The sequence below is a fragment of the Desmodus rotundus genome, chromosome 6 (assembly GCF_022682495.2).
Source record: "Desmodus rotundus isolate HL8 chromosome 6, HLdesRot8A.1, whole genome shotgun sequence".
NCBI lineage: Eukaryota > Metazoa > Chordata > Mammalia > Chiroptera > Phyllostomidae > Desmodus > Desmodus rotundus.
This window is the reverse complement of record NC_071392.1, coordinates 91,682,616-91,701,621: the sequence shown is the minus strand read 5'-3', so window position 1 is coordinate 91,701,621 and position 19,006 is coordinate 91,682,616. Positions and strand designations below refer to the sequence as shown.

The following is a 19,006-nucleotide window of genomic DNA, read 5'->3' as shown; positions in this document are numbered from 1 at the left end:
CCCCTCCCGTGTACTCTGTCTCATAAATTGTAGCCATAATTTTTCCCTTAAAAAATCCGATGTTTCCTTACCTCAGCAAGACAAAGAGACTTGAGTTTTCCTCCCTGTGCTGAAGTTCAGCAGTAGCCTCCAAGCAGAAAGCTCAGGGGCTAGCTGGACTCATTTATTTCCTTTGTTCAGGGGTCCCCAGTATGAGTGGCCTGTTTTCCAAAGTATGGACACTGTTTTATCCCCTAATTGTGTCCTGTTTACAGTTGCGTATGTTAGGAGGGTAACGATGATCACCTTCTATTCTCATGGCCAGGACCAAATGTCCAAAAGAGAACGTTAATTTGTTCTATCGCGTCTCTAAGCCCAGTGCCCAACCGTGACCGGCACATGACAGGAGCTTCAGGAATGTTTGCTGAGTGAATGAAGGACGACACCCTCAGTTGTTACAATAATGGTGCTGATGTAAAGCTAATACCAAGAGGAACCAGCAAAGAGTGAAACTTCCTACACTCAACTCATCACAGATGACATCCCTTGGTGGGGGGTCACCTGCAATCCGTAGCTCCTGAGGCTATCAGGTGGGAATTGCACGAGGCTCCTTGAGAAGCTGTCACTGCCACTCCCAGGTCGAGTTTCACGAATTTCTCGTCACCCCCATTCCCGTGCCCCCATGGCTGTGGACATTATGGGCTGTCAGTTCACACTGCCGCCAGGTGCAAATGATGGATGCAAAACCCACCTAACACACGTCTAAACATTTTCCCCAAGACCATTTGAGTGAAAGATACATTTCCCAAGCCAAGTATAAAATTGTAACCATGTTTCTGGTGAGTTACATCCATATCTAAAGGGTTGGTGCCTTATTTGCAGGCACTAGATAAATTGGTACATGACTGAAATGCAGAGAAGAAAAGCAGCCATCAGTGGAAGAGAGAGATACAAAATGATAGAATGTCCCAACGTATCAAGTAAAAGAAATAAAGTGAACAGCGGAAAGCACACATCCATCCACAGGCTGTTTTATGAAAACAGCATCCTGGGAAAGAAGAAAAAGAACTAGATGGACAAGATTAGTAATGATAAAATAGAAGCCGCTGAAAAGATGGAATTACAAGAAGACTCTATGTGCAGCTCGATGGGAAAACACATCAAATTGAAAATAAAGGGACGATCAAACTCTCCCCTTTCCTGGTCAGCGAGGAGGAAGGATCGCAGGGACCTGGTTGGGCGACGGAGGATGGAGCCCCAGCCCGCGCCGGCCCTTAATGCACTAAAGAGAACCTCACACGCAACCCCGGTGCCACGCCCAGCTGTGCGAGCCCGAGAAGAGTTGAAAATGCTGTTGCTATACAAGAGAAGGGAGGATGATGGAAGTTTCCAGGTGGTTTAGCAAGGACAGACAATTCCACACTTCGGCTACATCAGCATTATGTGTGTGTCTGTCTGTGTGTTAGGCTGACCAGACTCAATATTTGGCAGCTCCAGTTGGTATTGTGGGGCCACATGCAGCGTGCCGTGGCACCCAGGAGTAACCCTGTGCCACACAGCGTGGGAGTCGCAGGTGTGAACCGCACACCGGCAGCTGCGGTGTCCTCCGTGGGCGCGGCACGCTGGCCTCCAGCCCGTCTGCACAACCGTAGGGACGAAGGCCGCAGCTGGCTCCCCTATGCAAATCTAGACATGATTTCGTTTGGAATTAGTCAAAGCTGGGTTCCGCCCTCCAGGCTCTCAGCTGCCTGCAAGGCACCAGTGGACACAGAAAAAGCTATTTAACCCCCACAGACTTTTCTCGTTTGCAACGTAAGAACAACGGGCTACTGCCACTCACAGGGTTCCTAAGGATCTCGGTCGAGGGAGGTTTGCGTGCAGAGCTCAGCACAGTGCTGGTCTCGGCACCGGCACCCAGCTCTCAGCTTTCCTTCCGCCACGCTGCCCGCACAGCGCAGCGGCCTCTTCCCCACTGAAGCCTCGGTTTCCCCCATGATCCCCCACCCTTCCCACTTCGGCTCTCTGAGGCCACCGCTCTGCCGTTAACAAGGCTCAACAGCACAGACAAGTAGTGCTTTGCTTCGCAGTCACGGCCTGCACGCAAAACGCACGCGAAACGCACGCAGGTCTCAGGTCTGCTTCCACGATGTGACTGAAACCCCTCCCCCTCCCTGTCTCCCTGTCACTGCCTCCACTCGGGCGTCCTCGTCCACCCTCACCTGGGCCTGAGGCAGCCCCTGGGCTCCTTCCAAGACGAACCAAGTTGCCACCCTGTCTGCCCGTGAAACACCCACCCTGCAGCTCAGTCACCCTGCTGGGGACGCCGCGTCCCACCCTATCCAGAGGATGGCCTCCCTCTGGTCCAGACCGGGGCCTTGCGCCTGGAAGATGCTCATTTAAGGTCAAAAGACGGAGTCCGGGGCAGGGGGGACAGAAGAATGACATTGGACCTCCCTTACCCTACTGAGAACCGCAGGTTTGGGGTCCACAAGAGTAAGCTGCTACTTGATACCTTTCGGGTGTTTAAGAGACACAGGCAAGCCAGATTCTACTCACCTACTTAACAATGAAAACCAGACTAGCTTATAAAGGAAAAACTAGACTAACAATGGGTACAGATACTTTTGTTTTCTGTTGTTTTCATAAGGGAAAGAGAGAGAAAAGGTGACAAAAAGTGACAACATTCCTGCAAAGACAGGTACTTTTTGTGCCATCCTTCTGGTCCGGGACTGGGGGCCTGGGAACTCAGGGGTCGGTCCGGGGAGAGGTCCTGCGTGTGGTTGGTCACGGCAGGGACGAGCCAGCTGCCGTCTGCTCCGCCGGCCAGAGTTGCTGCCTGCGAGGAAATGAGGTCCTGCCTCCACCAGACCTTCCTGTTTTTCTTTCCCAAGAGAAGCCAGAAATCTGGCCTTGAGCTTATAAACACCCACAGAGCAGCCCAGTGGGCACCGTGGCCCCAGGTTTGCTTCTCGACTCCGGACCCAAAGAAGGTGACTTCCCCTTCACGGCTGACTCGTGTCCACATGCCCTCGGCCCCGGGCTGGGCGTGCTTGCAGGCCAGGCTGCCTACAGTGTCCCAGACTCTGTCCCAGTCACAGGCCTGGCGCACAGAAGTGGCCACTCGGGGGTGGAAACAGAGACAGAGCCCAGGAGGCGGGAAGCTGGACTGGCTCCTGCCGGCAAGGAGGGAGGACCCTGGGGGACCCCGGTCCTGAGCGATTGGTCCCACATTGGCCCTGAGGACAGACGTGTCTAGGAAGGCGGGCTTCTTCCTCCCCCACCGTGAGACATGGAGCACGGGATGGAAATTAAATGAAACGGAAGGCAGCGAGATGCAAATTAGCAGAGAAAGTCAAGTACGCTGGATGAAGTATGGGGAAAAAGTCATCTCTGGTTCACATCCCGGCCACATCCCGGCCTTCTTTCGCAGCACAATCGGGCCCATTATTTTTCCCCTGAGTCTGGAATGTGTCTAATAATACTTGTAATTATGTCCCTCTCTGAGCAGGCAGAGTTCATTAATTTTTAGAGACTGAGATAAAAATTCAAACTCTGCAGTCTAATGATTATGTAAAATCAGACAGGAACATACACCAGAGAAACAAAAACACTTTATTTAAATGTTAATTCAGTCATTTCAATAAGTAATTAAAACAAGTAGATTAGTAATTAAAACAAGTACAGACATAAAAAGTGAGAAAAACTCACATAAGCATAACAACAGGAGGCTGCTTATTTTTTTTTTTTTTTAATTTACTGGTTTTCCCTTCTAAGTGTTCCAGAAACTATCGACAGCACTGACCCATTCATCACGGGAGGAAGCCTAATCTCTCTGAAACATGAGGCTGAATTTTTACAAATGTGATTACAATTATCGAACAAGTAGCATTCAAACAGCCGTTACGGAAACCAGCACGCTGGAAAATAGAATACAAAATTCTGCCCCCTGCCGAGATGGACGACGCTCACAGTTCGATGCTCGCTTGGTAGCCTTTTGAAGACACACGCATGCACTTTGCAACTGTTAATTAAAGTGCAGGCCCAATATTGTAATCTTCTGTGCTCATTTAGTGTAACAGCGTAACCATTTTTCACATTACCGTATTGTCTTCATTATTGTAATGGCTACATCATATTTCATCTGTTTTTATTTATCTTATTTCTCTAGCTTCAGGGGCTTTTTTTCCCTGTACTTTTTAGATTATTTACTTAAGAAAAATTCCCTGGGATGAGTCAAAATGCATCGGTATTCTTTTTTCAAGGGCATTTTTATTTATTTTTAGAGACAGGGTAAGGGAGGGAGAAAGAGAGGGAGGGAAACATCAATGTGTGGTTGCCTCTCGCACGCCCCCTACTGGGGACCTGGCCTGCAACCCAGGCATGTGCCCTGACTGGGAATTGAACCGGCGACCCTTTCGTTCGCAGGCCAGTGCTCAGTCCGCTGAGCCACACCAGCCAGGGTGCATCAATATTCTTATTCACCTTGAAGGAATCGCCCAGCCGCTTTCTAAACCCCTGGGACAATTTAAATGATTCCGTGAATGACAGCATCGGCCTTACCACTTCCTGCCACCACTGGCATTAGCAATAAAAAGGGCGTGTGAAGTATGACCGTCACCCACAGGTCAGCACAGGGGACTATTCAGCCCGGGTCTCTGCGGTCGAGGCCCATTAAGGGGCGATCAGGCCAGAGCTCCGTTTGTGGACGAGCTTGGTTTCCTCATCTGAGGGAAGAAGGGCGTGAATGACATGGTCCTCAGGAACCATCCTGGCTTTAAGTTCCTAAATCTCCAAAGCAAGCCAGTTGCTCCGCCCTTCTGAGGGTTTCTGCGCTAGTGTGTCGCAGATGAATTGGAGGGATGGTGCCGAGCTTCTGTAAGAGTTACAGCCCCCGTGAGCCCTCAGGCTGCTGAGGAAGGTGTTCGAAGTCTGTTTTAAAAGCGCTTCTACCGGAAACGAGGCAGGAGAGTCAGAAATGGGGAAAATTCCCTGGCGAGTGGCATGGGGAAACTGAGACAACTGGGAACTGATCCCCGTGGGCCCCACCCAGCACCCCGCCTCACCCGCCTCCCTCTCCAGTGCCCGTCCGTTCCCTTAAGCGTGAAGTCTTTGGGACAACGAGGTTCTGAGCCACATCACATATTCTCAGGGACAAAGCCTCAGGTCTGCGGACCACAGAGACAGTTTTGGTCAAACTAGAGGAGACATCTAGGGCTCAGGTGTGGCAGCCGCAGACCCAGGAAAGCAGGACAGACAGACAAAGGGATGCCGCAGCTGCATCAGGAGCAGCTGCAATGGCTAATGACCCCTGCCCTGGTGCCGACCAATCAGCAGAGACCTCGACCCTGAAGGACACACCTGGGAAGCTGGTGAATATTCTTTTGAGATCCATCCCTCAAATTCCTGCCTTTGGAAAACAGATAAAAAACTCTTAAGGCAAAGGATCCAGTGTAGTCTCTCTCTTTCTACGGCACGCCCACACCTGTCTCGTCCTTCTTTTCCAAGGCGCGTACCTTTGCTTTCTTTCTCCAAGGGCCCTCCCTTGGCCTCCTCGGTGACTTGTTCCCTGAGTGCACGCTGCCCAGCTGGCTCACTTCGTCTGTGAGGGCCAAGGCAGCTCGGCCACCCAGACCCACCCCTGTTGCTGTGATCTTGCCTCTTCTACCTTAAGTCCTTCCTTTATTTCACTGTCCCCAGCTTTAATAAATGTGCCCTCAAAATCACCTGGACTCGTGTTATGAAATCTTTTCTGTACGAAGTCAAGGACTGAGAGCCCACAGCGCTGCTAATGGGGGGGGCGGGGAGAGAAAGAGAGAGAGAGAGAGAGAGAGAACAGAAAGCCAGGCAGAAAAAAGAAAGGATGAAGGACAGAAAGAAAGGAAGAAAGAAAAAAGGAAAGGAAGGAAGGAAGCAGAAGAGAGGGAGGGAGGAAGGGGAAAAAGGAAGGAAGAAGGCAGGGAGGGAGACAGTGTCCTACTCAGCAGAGAAAAATTTTGTGAGATTTTCCAGGACCCAGACAGCCATCGCCCAAGTACCCAAAGACCCAGTTTGGGCAGTAGTAATATGGACAGTGTTACCTTTCACAGGATACATAGTATAACAAAGACCTTTTTCTAATTTGTTAATTTGTTGACAAGAGTCTTGCAGGAGCATAAAAATGAAATACATTGTTTGACATTTAAATTATTAAAAAATGAGAGTAAAATAAAATGTCCTGGAATGCCTAGGGTATCAAATATGTAATTCAAGTGAAAGTTCATTTAAGGTTGATTTTTTTCCCTGTTACTTGTAGCGATCTCAGGTTGCCACTTGCCATGATCACTGGCTTCAAACACCCCACCTGGCTCGGGAGGCACCCTGCCCCAGCTTCTGTGGGGAAGGGGCCAAAATTGAGGTGGCGGGGGGGCTGTGCCCTGAGGTGCCCTGATGTGGTCCTCCTGGGGGCCTTCCTACTATGGACCAACAGGCACCACACGCTACCCCTGGGCAGCTCGGGGGAGGTCTGCGCGGCAGCCTTACACTGGCAGAGACCGAAAGTAACCCCATGGGAGCGTCTGAAATGAAAACTCTCTAACTAGAACCAGGTCGTGGCAGGCTGTCATGGCCAAGGCCATTACTTTTCCTTGACAAAGGTCAGTCTTTACCTTTACTGAGCCTGTCTGTTGTCTGTCTGCTTCTAGAACATGCCTGATAACTCGCCTTTGGAATGTCGGGGTAACTTCCGTTTTTCCAGACCCCTGAAAGCACAGTCACCACACCAGAGAGAGACCACAAACCCTCATTGTTACTGTTCGTTGTTGGCTGGTGACTCTCCTGCACCCACTGGTGTAAAGAAGTGTCTATCATTTTACTTGGATCCAATCCCAGAGGTTCCCCGCTTTGCTTTCTCCTGCCTCCTTAATCTACCACCAGTGGACTTCACGGGACCCACTCACGCCTCCTCCTTTGAGTGTGGTGGGTAAAATAAGGTGCAAAACTGCCATTTTCTGGAGCATTTGCTCAGTCCATTGAGGTTTTGCTTCCCAACAACTGTGGTCATTTTGGCTCAAATAAACACACCAAACTTCTCACAGGTCTGGACGTTTCCTATGCTGACATCGCTCAGCACCCCCTGCTCACCCTGCCTGAGCCCGCAGCTGCCCAGGCTCACTCTCTGGAGCCACTCGAGACTGATGCTCACATCCCAGCTGGCTCCATGGAGCCTGCGTCCTCCCAGCACGCCCAAGGGGCAAGTCAGAGGTGCACGGAGATTGTACACCCTTCCCACTGTCCTGTCACCCCTGAGCACCGTGCAGTTCCAAGGACGGGTCGTAGGTCCCCAAGTTACACCCCAGTGCTAATCTGTTCCTCTGTGACCATCAATTACCTTAAAAGCTTCCCAGCTGGCCTGCCCGGCGTTTGCATCCATGTGCATCCCTTCCATGGGTCCAGCCCAGCAAAGAGCATCACGGGAAGCAGAGGAGCCCAGAGCAGGAAGCTGAAGGCAAAAGGCCTGGCTACACTAACATGACCGTGTGCAGGAAGCATCTGTTCTGTTTTTTAAAAAGATTTTATTTATTTATTTTTAGAGAGGTAGAGGGAGGAAGAAAGAGAGGGAGAGAAACATCAATGTGTGGTTGCCTTTCGTGTGCCCCCTACTGGGCACCTGGCCTGAAACCCAGGCATGTGCCCTGATGGAGAATCAAACCGGCGACCCTTTGGTTTGCAGGCCAGCACTCAACCCACTGAGCCACACCAGCCAGGGCGGAAGTGTCTGTGCTTAGTGGCCGGGGAAAGAGAATGAGGCTAGAGGTCCAGGCGGGAGGGACTGTTTTAAAATCCTGCGGAGCACCGCCTTCACCACTTCGCTTCCATTTCTCCACGAGCTTCAGGTTGCTTGCCAGACAGACCCACCTAAAGAGGACCGGAGGCCTCCCGGGGAGCACAGCCTTTCTGTGCAGGTTGCTTTTATCAAACAAGCTCAAAGCTTCTGGAGGTCAAATAAGAAGAGAGCACCTCAGAAAGGCAAGAGGACCCCACAAGCCTGGGCTTCTCTTTCTCAGCACTTGCTTGTGACACCGCAGAGAGGGGACACACATCCCTGGCTGGACCCCACAGAAGACCCTCACTCCGGATGGCTCGCTGGCTCCGCCGAGCTCCAGCCCACAGTCGCTATGATCTAAATAGGACGCAGCCCCTCCGCACGTTCCCCCTTTTCCTTCCTGCCGAGGTCTGTCTGCAGGAGCGTGCAAATGCAGCTTCGAGACAGGAATAAACTGGGCGTGATGGTGACTGGGGCTGATCAGGCCGTCGATGTTCGGCGCTCAATAACCATTTGTCACGCGAGGGGCTAAATGGCATTTTACGAAGACAAAGCCTGCCTTTCGAGGAGCGGGCCTGCCGATCTGCGAGACAGAGTTCTTCCCGTTCTCCTTCCGGAGCGTGGTTTCTGAAGTTCCCTCGTTACTCGGCTAAAACAACTTCGGTGAAAATAAACGACGTGTCAGCAGCTATTGATCTGAGGAGAAGGCCGTTCACGGGCTCATATTTCACGGCTGAGTGCAGCTGCGTGCACGGGGCCCTCCTGCTTTTACTAAACTGACGTCCTCGCAGGAAATATCGACATCACGGTGACATTAAAATGCACTTACCCTGGGCCAATGCCTGCTGGTTTCCCCCTCTCGATTCCTATCAGAAATCCATTTCTGCAATGGCAGTACTTCGGAGTGGGTTGAGACAGAGTTCCACAGGGGAGTCACTCGGCCAAAGATGGTTTTTGTTTAAATGCAAAAACGCAGGCACATCCATTCTTCCTGAGCCTCACTTTGCAGAGAGCCCTGTTTAATTGCAAGAAGCTCGTGTTTTGGGAGCCATCCTGCCGGGCCGCCTCCCTGGGCTTCCCTTGTGTCTGTGTACAGGGCGGGATTCGCTGCATCCTAAACCTCATATGAGATTTTTTCTTTTTTAAAGAAAAAGCTATCATCACCCCAGCAAGAACCAAAAGGTGTTTAAACAGCAAGTAAAATGCTCTTGAGGAGGAAAAAGAAGGTTGAGTCGAGAGGCATTTGAATGAGTCTGGGGGTGGGGTGGGGCCACAGTGGAGCCATCCTGTCTTGTCCCTGGAACAGAGGCTCCAGGGACCTGCCTGGTCCTTACCAGTCACCCAGGAGTTCCATCGTCATAACTCTGGGCTCGGGATGCTTATCTGTGGCCCCCTGACCCCCAGGACTTCTAGGTTTCCCATTCATACCTGAGATGTGTCCCGGTCATTCTAATCTGGAATCTGCTCTAGTTTCTTCCTTCAATTCCCCCACTGCCTCAGATGAGAGTAGGGTCCCCTCCCTAAACTTGGAGATGCAGCCCTTCTAACAATGAGAATGAACTTATTGTGAAAAAAAAATTAATTCTCTTTAAATCGATTTTGGGTATATAGCTTCAGCCACGAGTTTGAGAAACACCTTTAATGGCACAGAAAAGCTCCACGTCGCGACGCCATTTGAATCTTTGGGAAGACAGGCTTTCCCGGATCACACACCAGTGACACTCACACGGGCCGAGCAGACTGGTTTTCAAGCGCCAACATCATTCGCCGCTGTCAGTGTGAGTACAGTCGGTACCTGCACCAGTGCCCCTGTGCAGCCAGTGACTTGTTTTTTTTATTTTTTAATTGATGAGAGAGAGAGAGAGAGAGAGAGAGAGAGAGAGAGAGAGAGAGAGAGAGAGAGAGAGAATGTGTTGTTGCACTTATTCAACATTCACTGGGTGCTTCTTGTTTGTGCCCTGACTGGGGATCAAACCCGCAACCTTGGTGTATCAGGATGATGCTCCACCCACGGAGCACCCCAGTCAGGGCGAGGTTAGTTTGTTTTTTAAGAGGAGATTGAGCAAGTCCTCCAGAACTATTTTCTGCGCATGACCACCGTTGTCCTGTAAATGCGGGCAGCCTTGGGACTTTATCTTTCAATTATCTCTGATCTACAACACTTGTTTTCAACACCTCGGAGAAATTTCCCAAACCCTGGCAGAAACCGGGCTTTGATCTTATTAAATTAGTGTGCTTTCGATTTCTTATTATCTGTCGTTGCTCAGCCTGCAGTGTTCCAAGTTCATTGCTTCTGCGTGGCTGTACTGAAAGTTGAAACTGAACGTCGTTTCCCGCAAGAGACGCCACGGAACTCATCCTGGTCATCGCGGAGGGTACTTACGATTTTTTTGCCTTCTATTAGCACGGTAGACGTATTACTTTCAACATCCCGCAGTATCACACTTCCCTTCTGTTCTCGGTAGATGAATTCTTTATCTGCAAGAGAGGAAATTAAAAAAGAACCATGAGCCATCAAGGAGCTCACCGAGCGTTTGACGGACACTTAGTAAAATGAATGGGCTACTTCTGAAAAAATATAGCCAGCATTTCATCAAAGGCTCCTTTCAATGTGGGGAAATATATTTAGTTCCTCTTAACACAACCTCACGGGCAGCTTTTCTTTGAATATTATCTCCTACTCCCGTTCTATACGCCGGCATATAAAGCGCAAGCACACGCGCTCACAAAATTTTGGGGGTACTCTAGATCTTTTTTGGGTAGGACACGCAGAGTGGACACAGATGGTAGATCAAGAAACCTGCTACCATAAGGGATGGAAGATAATTGGCACTGAGATAAAAAGAGAGAGAGAGAGAGGGAAACATTGATGCCAGAGAGGAAAGCATCGATCAGTTGCCTCCTCTATGTGAACCCACCACCTAGCTATGTGCCCTGACCAGGAATAGAACCTGCAACCTTTGGGTGCACAGGACAACGCTCCAACCAACGGAGCCACCTGGCCAGGGCCAGACCAATTTCTTGTGTCTGGAACTTTGGGGTGAAATCTGTACACGTGCACACATGTGTACGGACGCCCACAGCCTGTGGAATTGTTTGCACTTCCTCCACAAGTTTCCTTTGTTGCTCTGACAGGAACTGGCTGTTCCTCAGAGACCTTTGACTATCTACACTGTATCTTTAGTGACCGTGCTACTTTGTACAATCAGTCGCCGCCTGGAACACTAATGAAACCGCTACACAGACTAGTATGCATGCAGAGGAACAACAGCTGTGTGTGCCTGCAGGGCCACACACTGTCACTGAAAGGGGAACTTTCTGCAGATACGGCTGTGGGTGACAGGCAGGACACACAAAGGGGAGGAGGAAGAACATCTCTCTGCATGAAGGTGGTCCCATTGAGCCGGTGTGATGGCAAAGGTATTTCACACAGTTGTAGGAGAAACGCTGCGTGCAGACTGGGGTAATTCCGACGGCATTGTCTTTTCTGGTCTTTCTTTGTTCTACCTGAGAGAACTACATTCTTTTCCTTTTTATTCCTTTCTTCTGCTTGCTGAGGCTTTAATTTTCTCTCCTGTTTCTGGTTTGTTGAGGTGGAAGCTTCGATCTTCGGTTTCACTTTCCATCTTTTCTAATAAAACTATTAAGGCTAAAAATTTCCCTCTATGGCTGGTATTAGCTACATCTCACAGACTTTATAGACTGAATTACATTATTATTCAGTTCGAATTATTTCTAATTTTCCCTGTAATGTCTGCCTGACCCAATGATTATGTAGAAATGTGTTGTTTAATCTCCAAATATATAGCATTACTCTGGCCCTCTTATTTTTATAGATGTTTAATTTAAATTCATCGGATCAAAGATTACCCTGTAGATGATTTCAGTCTTTTATAACTCATTAGGACATTTCTGTGGCCCATAGTATGGTCTGTCTTGGTGCGTGCACCATATGCGCATTTAATGAAATACTGATACAGTTTGGTTTGGTCTTTTTCATCGTTTTTGGCTTATTTTCTACTTGTCTGTCAACTTCTTTCCCCATTTTTTGTTTCTTGACTTTCACTTTGTTGTTGAATATTTTTAGAATTTTAATTTCCTTATTTTTAGCTGCATTTCTTTGCCTTTAGTTTTAGTGGTTGTCCTAGGGATTCTAATATATACTTTCCGCTGTCACACAGTGTACAAGGGGTTGACGATACTGCTTCTCAGACACACAGAAATTGGTCACGTTTGCAGGCCCACACCCAGCCTCGTGGTTTTATAACGATGTGTATTCCCTCAACAGGGCTTACGCATTCCACAAGAGGATGCTGCAATGATTGATTGGAACGAAACAGGGCTTATAAAGAAATTAAGAAGGCAATGCCAAAAAGATCTTTCGCATTGACCCGCGATTTACCGTTTCGATGCTTTTTATTCTTTATTGAGATCTGAGTTTCTGCCAGATATCATTGTCCTACTTCATGAAGGACTTTAGGGTCCCTGGCTGTGTGCATCTGCTGGTACCCCCGTCCCTTTATGCTGGTTTTACCTGAAAATGTCCTCAGGTACCCTTCCCCCTTGAAGGACGTTATCTCTTGACAGAGAGTTCTAGGTCGATAGGTTCTTTTTCCTTTCCTTTCAGCATGTTGAAATTTCGTTCTGCCCTCTCCTGGCCGCCGTGGTTTCTGACGGAACCATGAGTCGGCTGTTAGCTCGGCTGTTGTTTCCTCAAGTGTTTCTCCCACACCTTTTCCTTTGGCTGCTTTTGAGGTTTACTTGTCGTCTTTCATTTCCAGCAGTTCGACTCCGATGCCTGTGGACTGGGCTGCTCTGGGTCTGTCTTGTCTGATGCTTGCTGAGCACCTCGTGTCTGCACATTCACACCTTCACCAAATCTTCAGCCATTCATCTGCCAAATATTTTCTCCACTCCTTCATCTACGTCTTCTCCTTCTGGTATTTCTTCCAAGCGCGCGTTCGTCAAATTGGTTGTATCGTTCAATCGCCTGTTTCATAGCTAATGTTTGCCTGCTTGACCTTTCCTTCAAGAAGAACACGATGTTGAAATTTTGAAATCAAAGACAAATCAAGAATTTCGCGTTGAAATCCATCATGATGGGTCAATTCTCTCCCGAAATTTTGTTTTATATATTTTGCGGCAACTTTTATCAGACCAGCGATTTTCTACCGCGTGCCGCAAGAACGTTTAAAACACTACACCTGACCATTCAGTCAGGGGCACACACCGCTTTTCCCTTAGATTGTCCGATAAAAGAAATGACGCCAGCCAACACAATAGCTGTCCGGTGTGAATGAACCAAAACAACATCTATTCTTTCTGTCAGGTCGGCTGTCTCAGATTAGGGGGGTTGCGCCCCCGCCTGAGATTGCGGCAGCTAATGTCCCATTCAGCCTGCGCCGCGATGCGGTGAGGGGTGAGGGGCTTCCAGGGTGGGGAGATGAACCGAAACGCCACACTCAGTGTGGACTCTCAGAATTACCAAGTGTGAGGTTCTTAAAAAAAGAGATTTCCTGCAGAAAATCTCACCCATCGCCACCTGCGGCCGATTACGTCTCCCAGGCCAAGTACGCACGCAGTACTCTGTGCGTGAACACCTCACTGGGCTCACCGTTCTGTGTGCTTGAGCGACCCTCGAAAAGCTAAAAATATTGAAGAGCTAGAAATAAGTTGCCTCGTTTGTTAGCAGCAAAAGTGATTCCTTCTCATTTTAGGCTGTTTCCTCAAATTGTAATACAAAAATATATAGCACAGCGACACATTCTTTTCTTGCTCTTCCAAAAATAAGACAAAATTCCAGTCGCTGACTGAGTTTTATATATCTGAGTTGACTTTACATGTGGCTTGTTTTTGCTGGACAATAATGTATTTTTTAGAAAGCTTGTTCAAAGGTCTCACCCATGATAAACATTTTAAAAACACTGTGGCATTTCGTGGTGTTATTGATTTCTTAGCAATCGCGATCATTTGGTTCTTACTGATAAGTGTGATTTCTGCACGCTGGTTGGTTTGAGGGGTATATTCATCCTTCATTATACCAACATCGCAAAGCACCTTTGCATGGGAAGAACAGATTTTAATTTTGGAAACAAAGAGCGCACGTAATAAACGGGGTAAATTTGATTGCCCTCACGATGATCTTTTAATTACTGCTAATAGGAACGATGTTCTACTGTCGCTTAGTCTATTTTCTCCTCAGATATAGCTCGCTCGTACGTGGTAACACACAGCCTCCAGCCTGTTCCCCAAGACCATCAGCACCCGGAGGGCGGTCAGAAAATAGCCAGCCCGCTGCGGACCCCCTAACCCCCTCAGCGTGGTGGAGCAAGGCCACTGCCGCGCAGGCGAGCTCCGGATTCCTGCTGTAAGTGGCTGACTCTGGTCCGGGACCGGAACCAGCTCAGATACCATGGAAGGTGTTCAAGCCAAACGACTCAAAAACCAAGTGGAAGAGGCTCTCCCCGGCCAACGACGGGACATTCAGAGCCTCCACTGGAGTGACGGCAATAGACGGAAGCTTATTAACTCTGCGTGAGCTCACAAACATAAAATGATACTTATAGAAGAAACACCTAATTCGATCAATGGGCCATTGTCGGAGGATGCTTGTCAGTCAGCGCGCAATTTAACACCTGGTACGGAAAAGGGAAAACATCAAGAAAATGTCCCTTCGTTCCCATTCACAGGGGAGTTCCATGTTCAAAACCAGGTGTCCAGCAGAAAGGACCCCCATGGGGTTGGAGCGCCTCCACTCTGCCGCTCCTAGTGAGTGAGGATATCCATCAGCAAAGGCCACACAACAGAGTCAAAGGCAGTCCCATTAATGCCTCCTGAGGGGAGAGACAACACTGATGGTGACGTGCTACCCCCCCGAAAAAAACCAGAGCTCAAACTAACCCGCCTGTTAGCGATGACAGGAAATACAGAGCACACAGGCACGTTCTAACCGATACCGTGAGTAGAAATCGCAGAGAAACTGTAGCGAAAACGACCTGGTTTTCTTTTCGAGAAAGAATGGCATTTATGTGACAACTGGAAGTTTAATCACTCACAGGATTATTGAGGTTGTTAATAGGATTCACAGGATAACTAGTGCTTGGCGAAAGTACTGTTTATGTTTTGGGGTCTGTTCTCTTTTTTTAGGGTAATACAATAGCCATGTAAATCTTTTCTATCCAACAAGGTAAGTCCTTCCATTTCAGAGGCTCACGTTCGGACACAGGAGGATAAAATGACACGGGGTCTGGATCGTGCTTTCGAACAACAGGGGTGGGCCAAGACCAAGGTCAGCACGCAGATGAGGTGCCACAGCCGACAGGCAGCGCTTGTTCACGCTGAGTCACGGACACGTGCAAGGCATCTACTAGTTTTCCCACTGTTGTTTAGGCTTAACGTTTTCTATGATGAAGAGTTAGAAATTGATTGCAGAGCTCGACTAGTTTAAGAAAACCAAGCAGCTCTCATAAAAATACAGCTCTGCTGGCTCCTTCCAACATTTTCTGTCTTCCTCAGCTTTGCCCGGATTTGTGCGTTCAGAACGCGTCCCGTGTGCTGGCCGCAGGCAGGGGGCGGCGCTGGTTCTGTCGTATTTCTCCAATGACTGCCGGCCCGTAAATTAAACTTCTGAAATCTTTCCCGCCAAAGTCAGCAGCCAGGGATGTGAATTGACAGTGATGGATGTCAAGTGCTCAATCCAGGTGTGGATACATTGCTTCTGGCCAAGAGGGAGTTCTCCTTTGGCTTCCAAAGACAGCGATAATTAGAAAGCTGGTATCAGAAGTTATACTTATTTGGGGAACTATACGCCAAATGCAAATGTTTTTAGTTGGGTCATATTTATGACTTGGGGCTGCCTACACAGGTAGCCATGTGTCCCTATGAATACTGAAAATTAGTTAAAATTAAATAAAATTTAAAAATTCTTATTTGCACAAGACACATGTCAAGTACTCACTAAGCAAGCCCAGCAGTGGGTGCTGGGTGGGACATGCAGGCACAGAGCACGTCCGTCATTGCAGAGAGCCCTCCGGATATGCTGTCTAGCAGGCCAAAGTGCTATGGGGCGGTCCCAAAGGCGCCTTACTTTACACCACTGCACACTTTCCACCTGAAAATTCACCCCTCTCACTCCATCACGGTCACAGGGAAAACCAAAGGGTATCCTCAAAATGTCATCGGCTGCCCTGGCTGGTGTGGCTCAGTGGATTGAGTGCTGACCTCTGAACCAGGTCACCGGTTCGATTCCCAGTCAGGGCACATGCCTGGGTTGCAGGCCAGGTCCCCAATAGGGGGCGCGCGAGAGGCAACCACACATGGATGTTTCTCTCCCTGTCTTTCTCCTTCCCTTCACCTCTTAATAAAAATAAATAAATGAAATCTTAAGAAAAAACTACATGGTCGGCAGGCCAGTGATCCCCCTTGACTGTGTGCCCCCACACTTCCAGACCATGACAGGTGTGGGGGAAAGAAGACCTTTAAACAGTTAAAAAATATTTCCAGGATACCCCAAATGTCGTACTGCCTTGCAGGTGACCTGGTGGGCAGTGGCCCGCGGTGCCCACCAGACCGGTGCATTGACAAGTGGGGAGAACGTGCCCAGGACACCCCTGTGTTTTAGGGTGTATTGGCAATCACGATATTTCCACCCTCCCCCCCAAAACAACCCCATGTGGTAACTACATCCTTTTGTCTGAACTTACAGGAACTGCACGCAGACGTCCGACACACCAGGGGAACATCAGCACCAACAGAGACGGCGAGGAACTAGAAGGGATGCCCATTGTACCGAAAGCAGGTACGCAACGTGTTTTCATGAGAATGCGCTTAGGAAAGGTGGGAGTCTCTGAGAACATCATCCTTTTACGGCCCTTACAGAAGCCCTCGATGCAGGTTGGGCTCATCGATAAGTGCTAAACTCATTCGGCGAAAAGCTGAAAGGATGTTTTCCCGGTACCAAGGTAGCACCCCAGGAAACCTCTGCCGGTCTGAGTGGGCGAAGCATGTTAGAATGGAGGGATGTGGGGGTTGTGACTGCAGCCCATGAGTCAACGTTGGGATCACCAGGCATCGCGGGCAAACGTGTACGGCACCCCACAAGGAAGCAGTAAGACAGATCCAGGGTGTGGGGAGCCCTACAACGCAACCGGCCTGATGCAGGGAAATGACTTACATCCACAGGGAACAGACCAGTAGTTCTCCATCACCGGCAACCCCAGAGACAGCATTAACCCCCATAAGCAGGATCCTTCTCTTCACCCACGCCGGGATGAAGAAGTCACACACAGAAGATACGCTGAGAACGAAGGAGAAAGTCCCGGTGTGCCCAGGGACTTGAATGATACTGGGGGATTGGAGTCATTTCTGTAGACACAACGCTGCTGTGGATTACGGGAGAATACACCTTCGCAGATGCACATGGTGGCCTTCAGGGATGAAAGACCGCGGCCTACCTTACGTTTAAATGTCTCCAGCAGAAATACTGGTCGAGGACACAGACATGATGAAAGAGTTGAAACAAACTGACGGCTATTTAATCATTCCCTGTGCCGCCATCCTTTGGAATAGAGAGAGAAAATCACGCAGCCCCTGACTTCTGGGAACGCACAAGAGGGTTGGGCCGGCACAACAGGGTGTGAGCGGAGGCACGTTAGGGCAGAAAGCTGACCCAGAGCGGAGGCTCCCCCCCATCCCCCCCCCCCCCCCCCCGCCGTGAGCGCAGGAAACGAGAGACCACCGGGAGACCCCACGTACACCCACCCGGCTCATAACGATAACGCCGATGCTGGGATTCTGAGCAGATGTCTGCAAACTTGGGAGCAGGTCTGCAAACATGTGTCTTCAGCTCTGCAGTTTTCTTCTGTTTCTTTTTCCTGGCTCACATCACAAAAGTTGTTAGGAATTAAGGGGGGGTGGGAAATACAGGTGGGAGTGGGGGTGCAGGGCCGAGGGGAATAAAGGGGGGAAGTGGGACATCTGTAATAGCATAATCAATAAAATATATTTAAAAAGTGAAAGTAAACAAATAAAATCTTAAAAAGACATACCATGATTCTTATCTTTCAGAAGAATAAGCTTTTCCATTACATTCTTTAAAAGCTAGCAGCACCCCTGGGCCCCGGGCCCTGCCTGCATGTACTTGACCGAGAGGCAGCAAGGCTGACATTCCGGAGACCAGACGACAGGTAGAGGCCCCACCCATCTTCCCTCCCCCCCAAGTAGGGTGTCTGGGGAGAATCCCTGGCTGCTTAATTTGCTCCCTCTGTTTCCCAGGCCTCCAGCGGCCACTTTGCACGTGTGTCAGGGCGACCTGACCGGGAAGTCACTGTGTCTGATTTTCCTGCAACAGCTTGAGAAGTGGAATAAATGAGAAAAACCTGCAAGCAATGTTTTCTGTCCTTCAAGAACGAGCCAGGGTATTGTGTTCTGTGAGTCTGGTGGTATGAAGAGGCATAGACTTGGGAAAAACCTTGATTCTTGCAAACAAAGAGCAGAGCCGCTGGGTGGAAACGTATGCATGCGTGGGCAGATGGAGAGTGATGGGCTGTTAGATTGTGCGGCTTCAAATTACGGTAAAATGACACCAAAATACCCACTCTCACAACTTGGGTAATTTCATAGACAAGTACCTTCAGACTAATAGCGATCTCAGCTTGGAAATTACTTGGGAAGTAGCTACATTTCAAAGATGACGTGTGTGGCTTTAAATTTCACTTAGTTTTCATCATAAGACCTGAGACAGCTCACTTTTTGTCTTTGATTAATGGACTGCCCAATCACTTTTAACGGCTTTTAAATTTCCATTCCTATTTATGGGGACAATTTTTATGGGTGCCATAGAGTCACATTCAGACTTTTCGACAGCTTACCGTATGGAAAGCCCACTAAAGAACCACAAAGCACTTTCTTCGGTATTTAACCTCGTCAACCTCATGCTTACGTGGCTAAGGAAGAAAACACACTGGGATTTGAAACAATGTATTAAATGTATTGGGGTGACATTGGCTAATACAAGTAGATAGGCTCCAAGTGCACAGCTCTAATACATCGCCTGTATGTTGCATTGTAGTTTCTGCAATTTATTTACACCGAGAGGGTCTTACGCTGAGTGAGCTAAGTCCATTGGAGAAAGACAAATGCCGTGTGATTTCACTGCTACGTGGACTCCAAAGAACAAAATAAATAAACAAACAGAACAGAGACAGACTCACAGATGCCGAGTGCAGA

The 19,006-nt window shown here is 49.0% G+C and overlaps 1 protein-coding gene across 4 annotated transcripts in view; it reads right to left on the bottom strand.

Moving 5' to 3' along the window:
- Positions 1-19,006, bottom strand: part of DPP6 (dipeptidyl peptidase like 6) — a 508,565-nt gene that overhangs the window by 144,051 nt on the left and 345,508 nt on the right. For all 4 annotated transcript variants that reach the window (XM_045198757.3, XM_024564471.4, XM_045198758.3 and 1 more), the window contains exon 4: positions 10,164-10,258. In XM_045198757.3, coding sequence (XP_045054692.2) covers positions 10,164-10,258 — 95 coding nt within the window. The remainder of the gene's footprint in view (positions 1-10,163; positions 10,259-19,006) is intronic.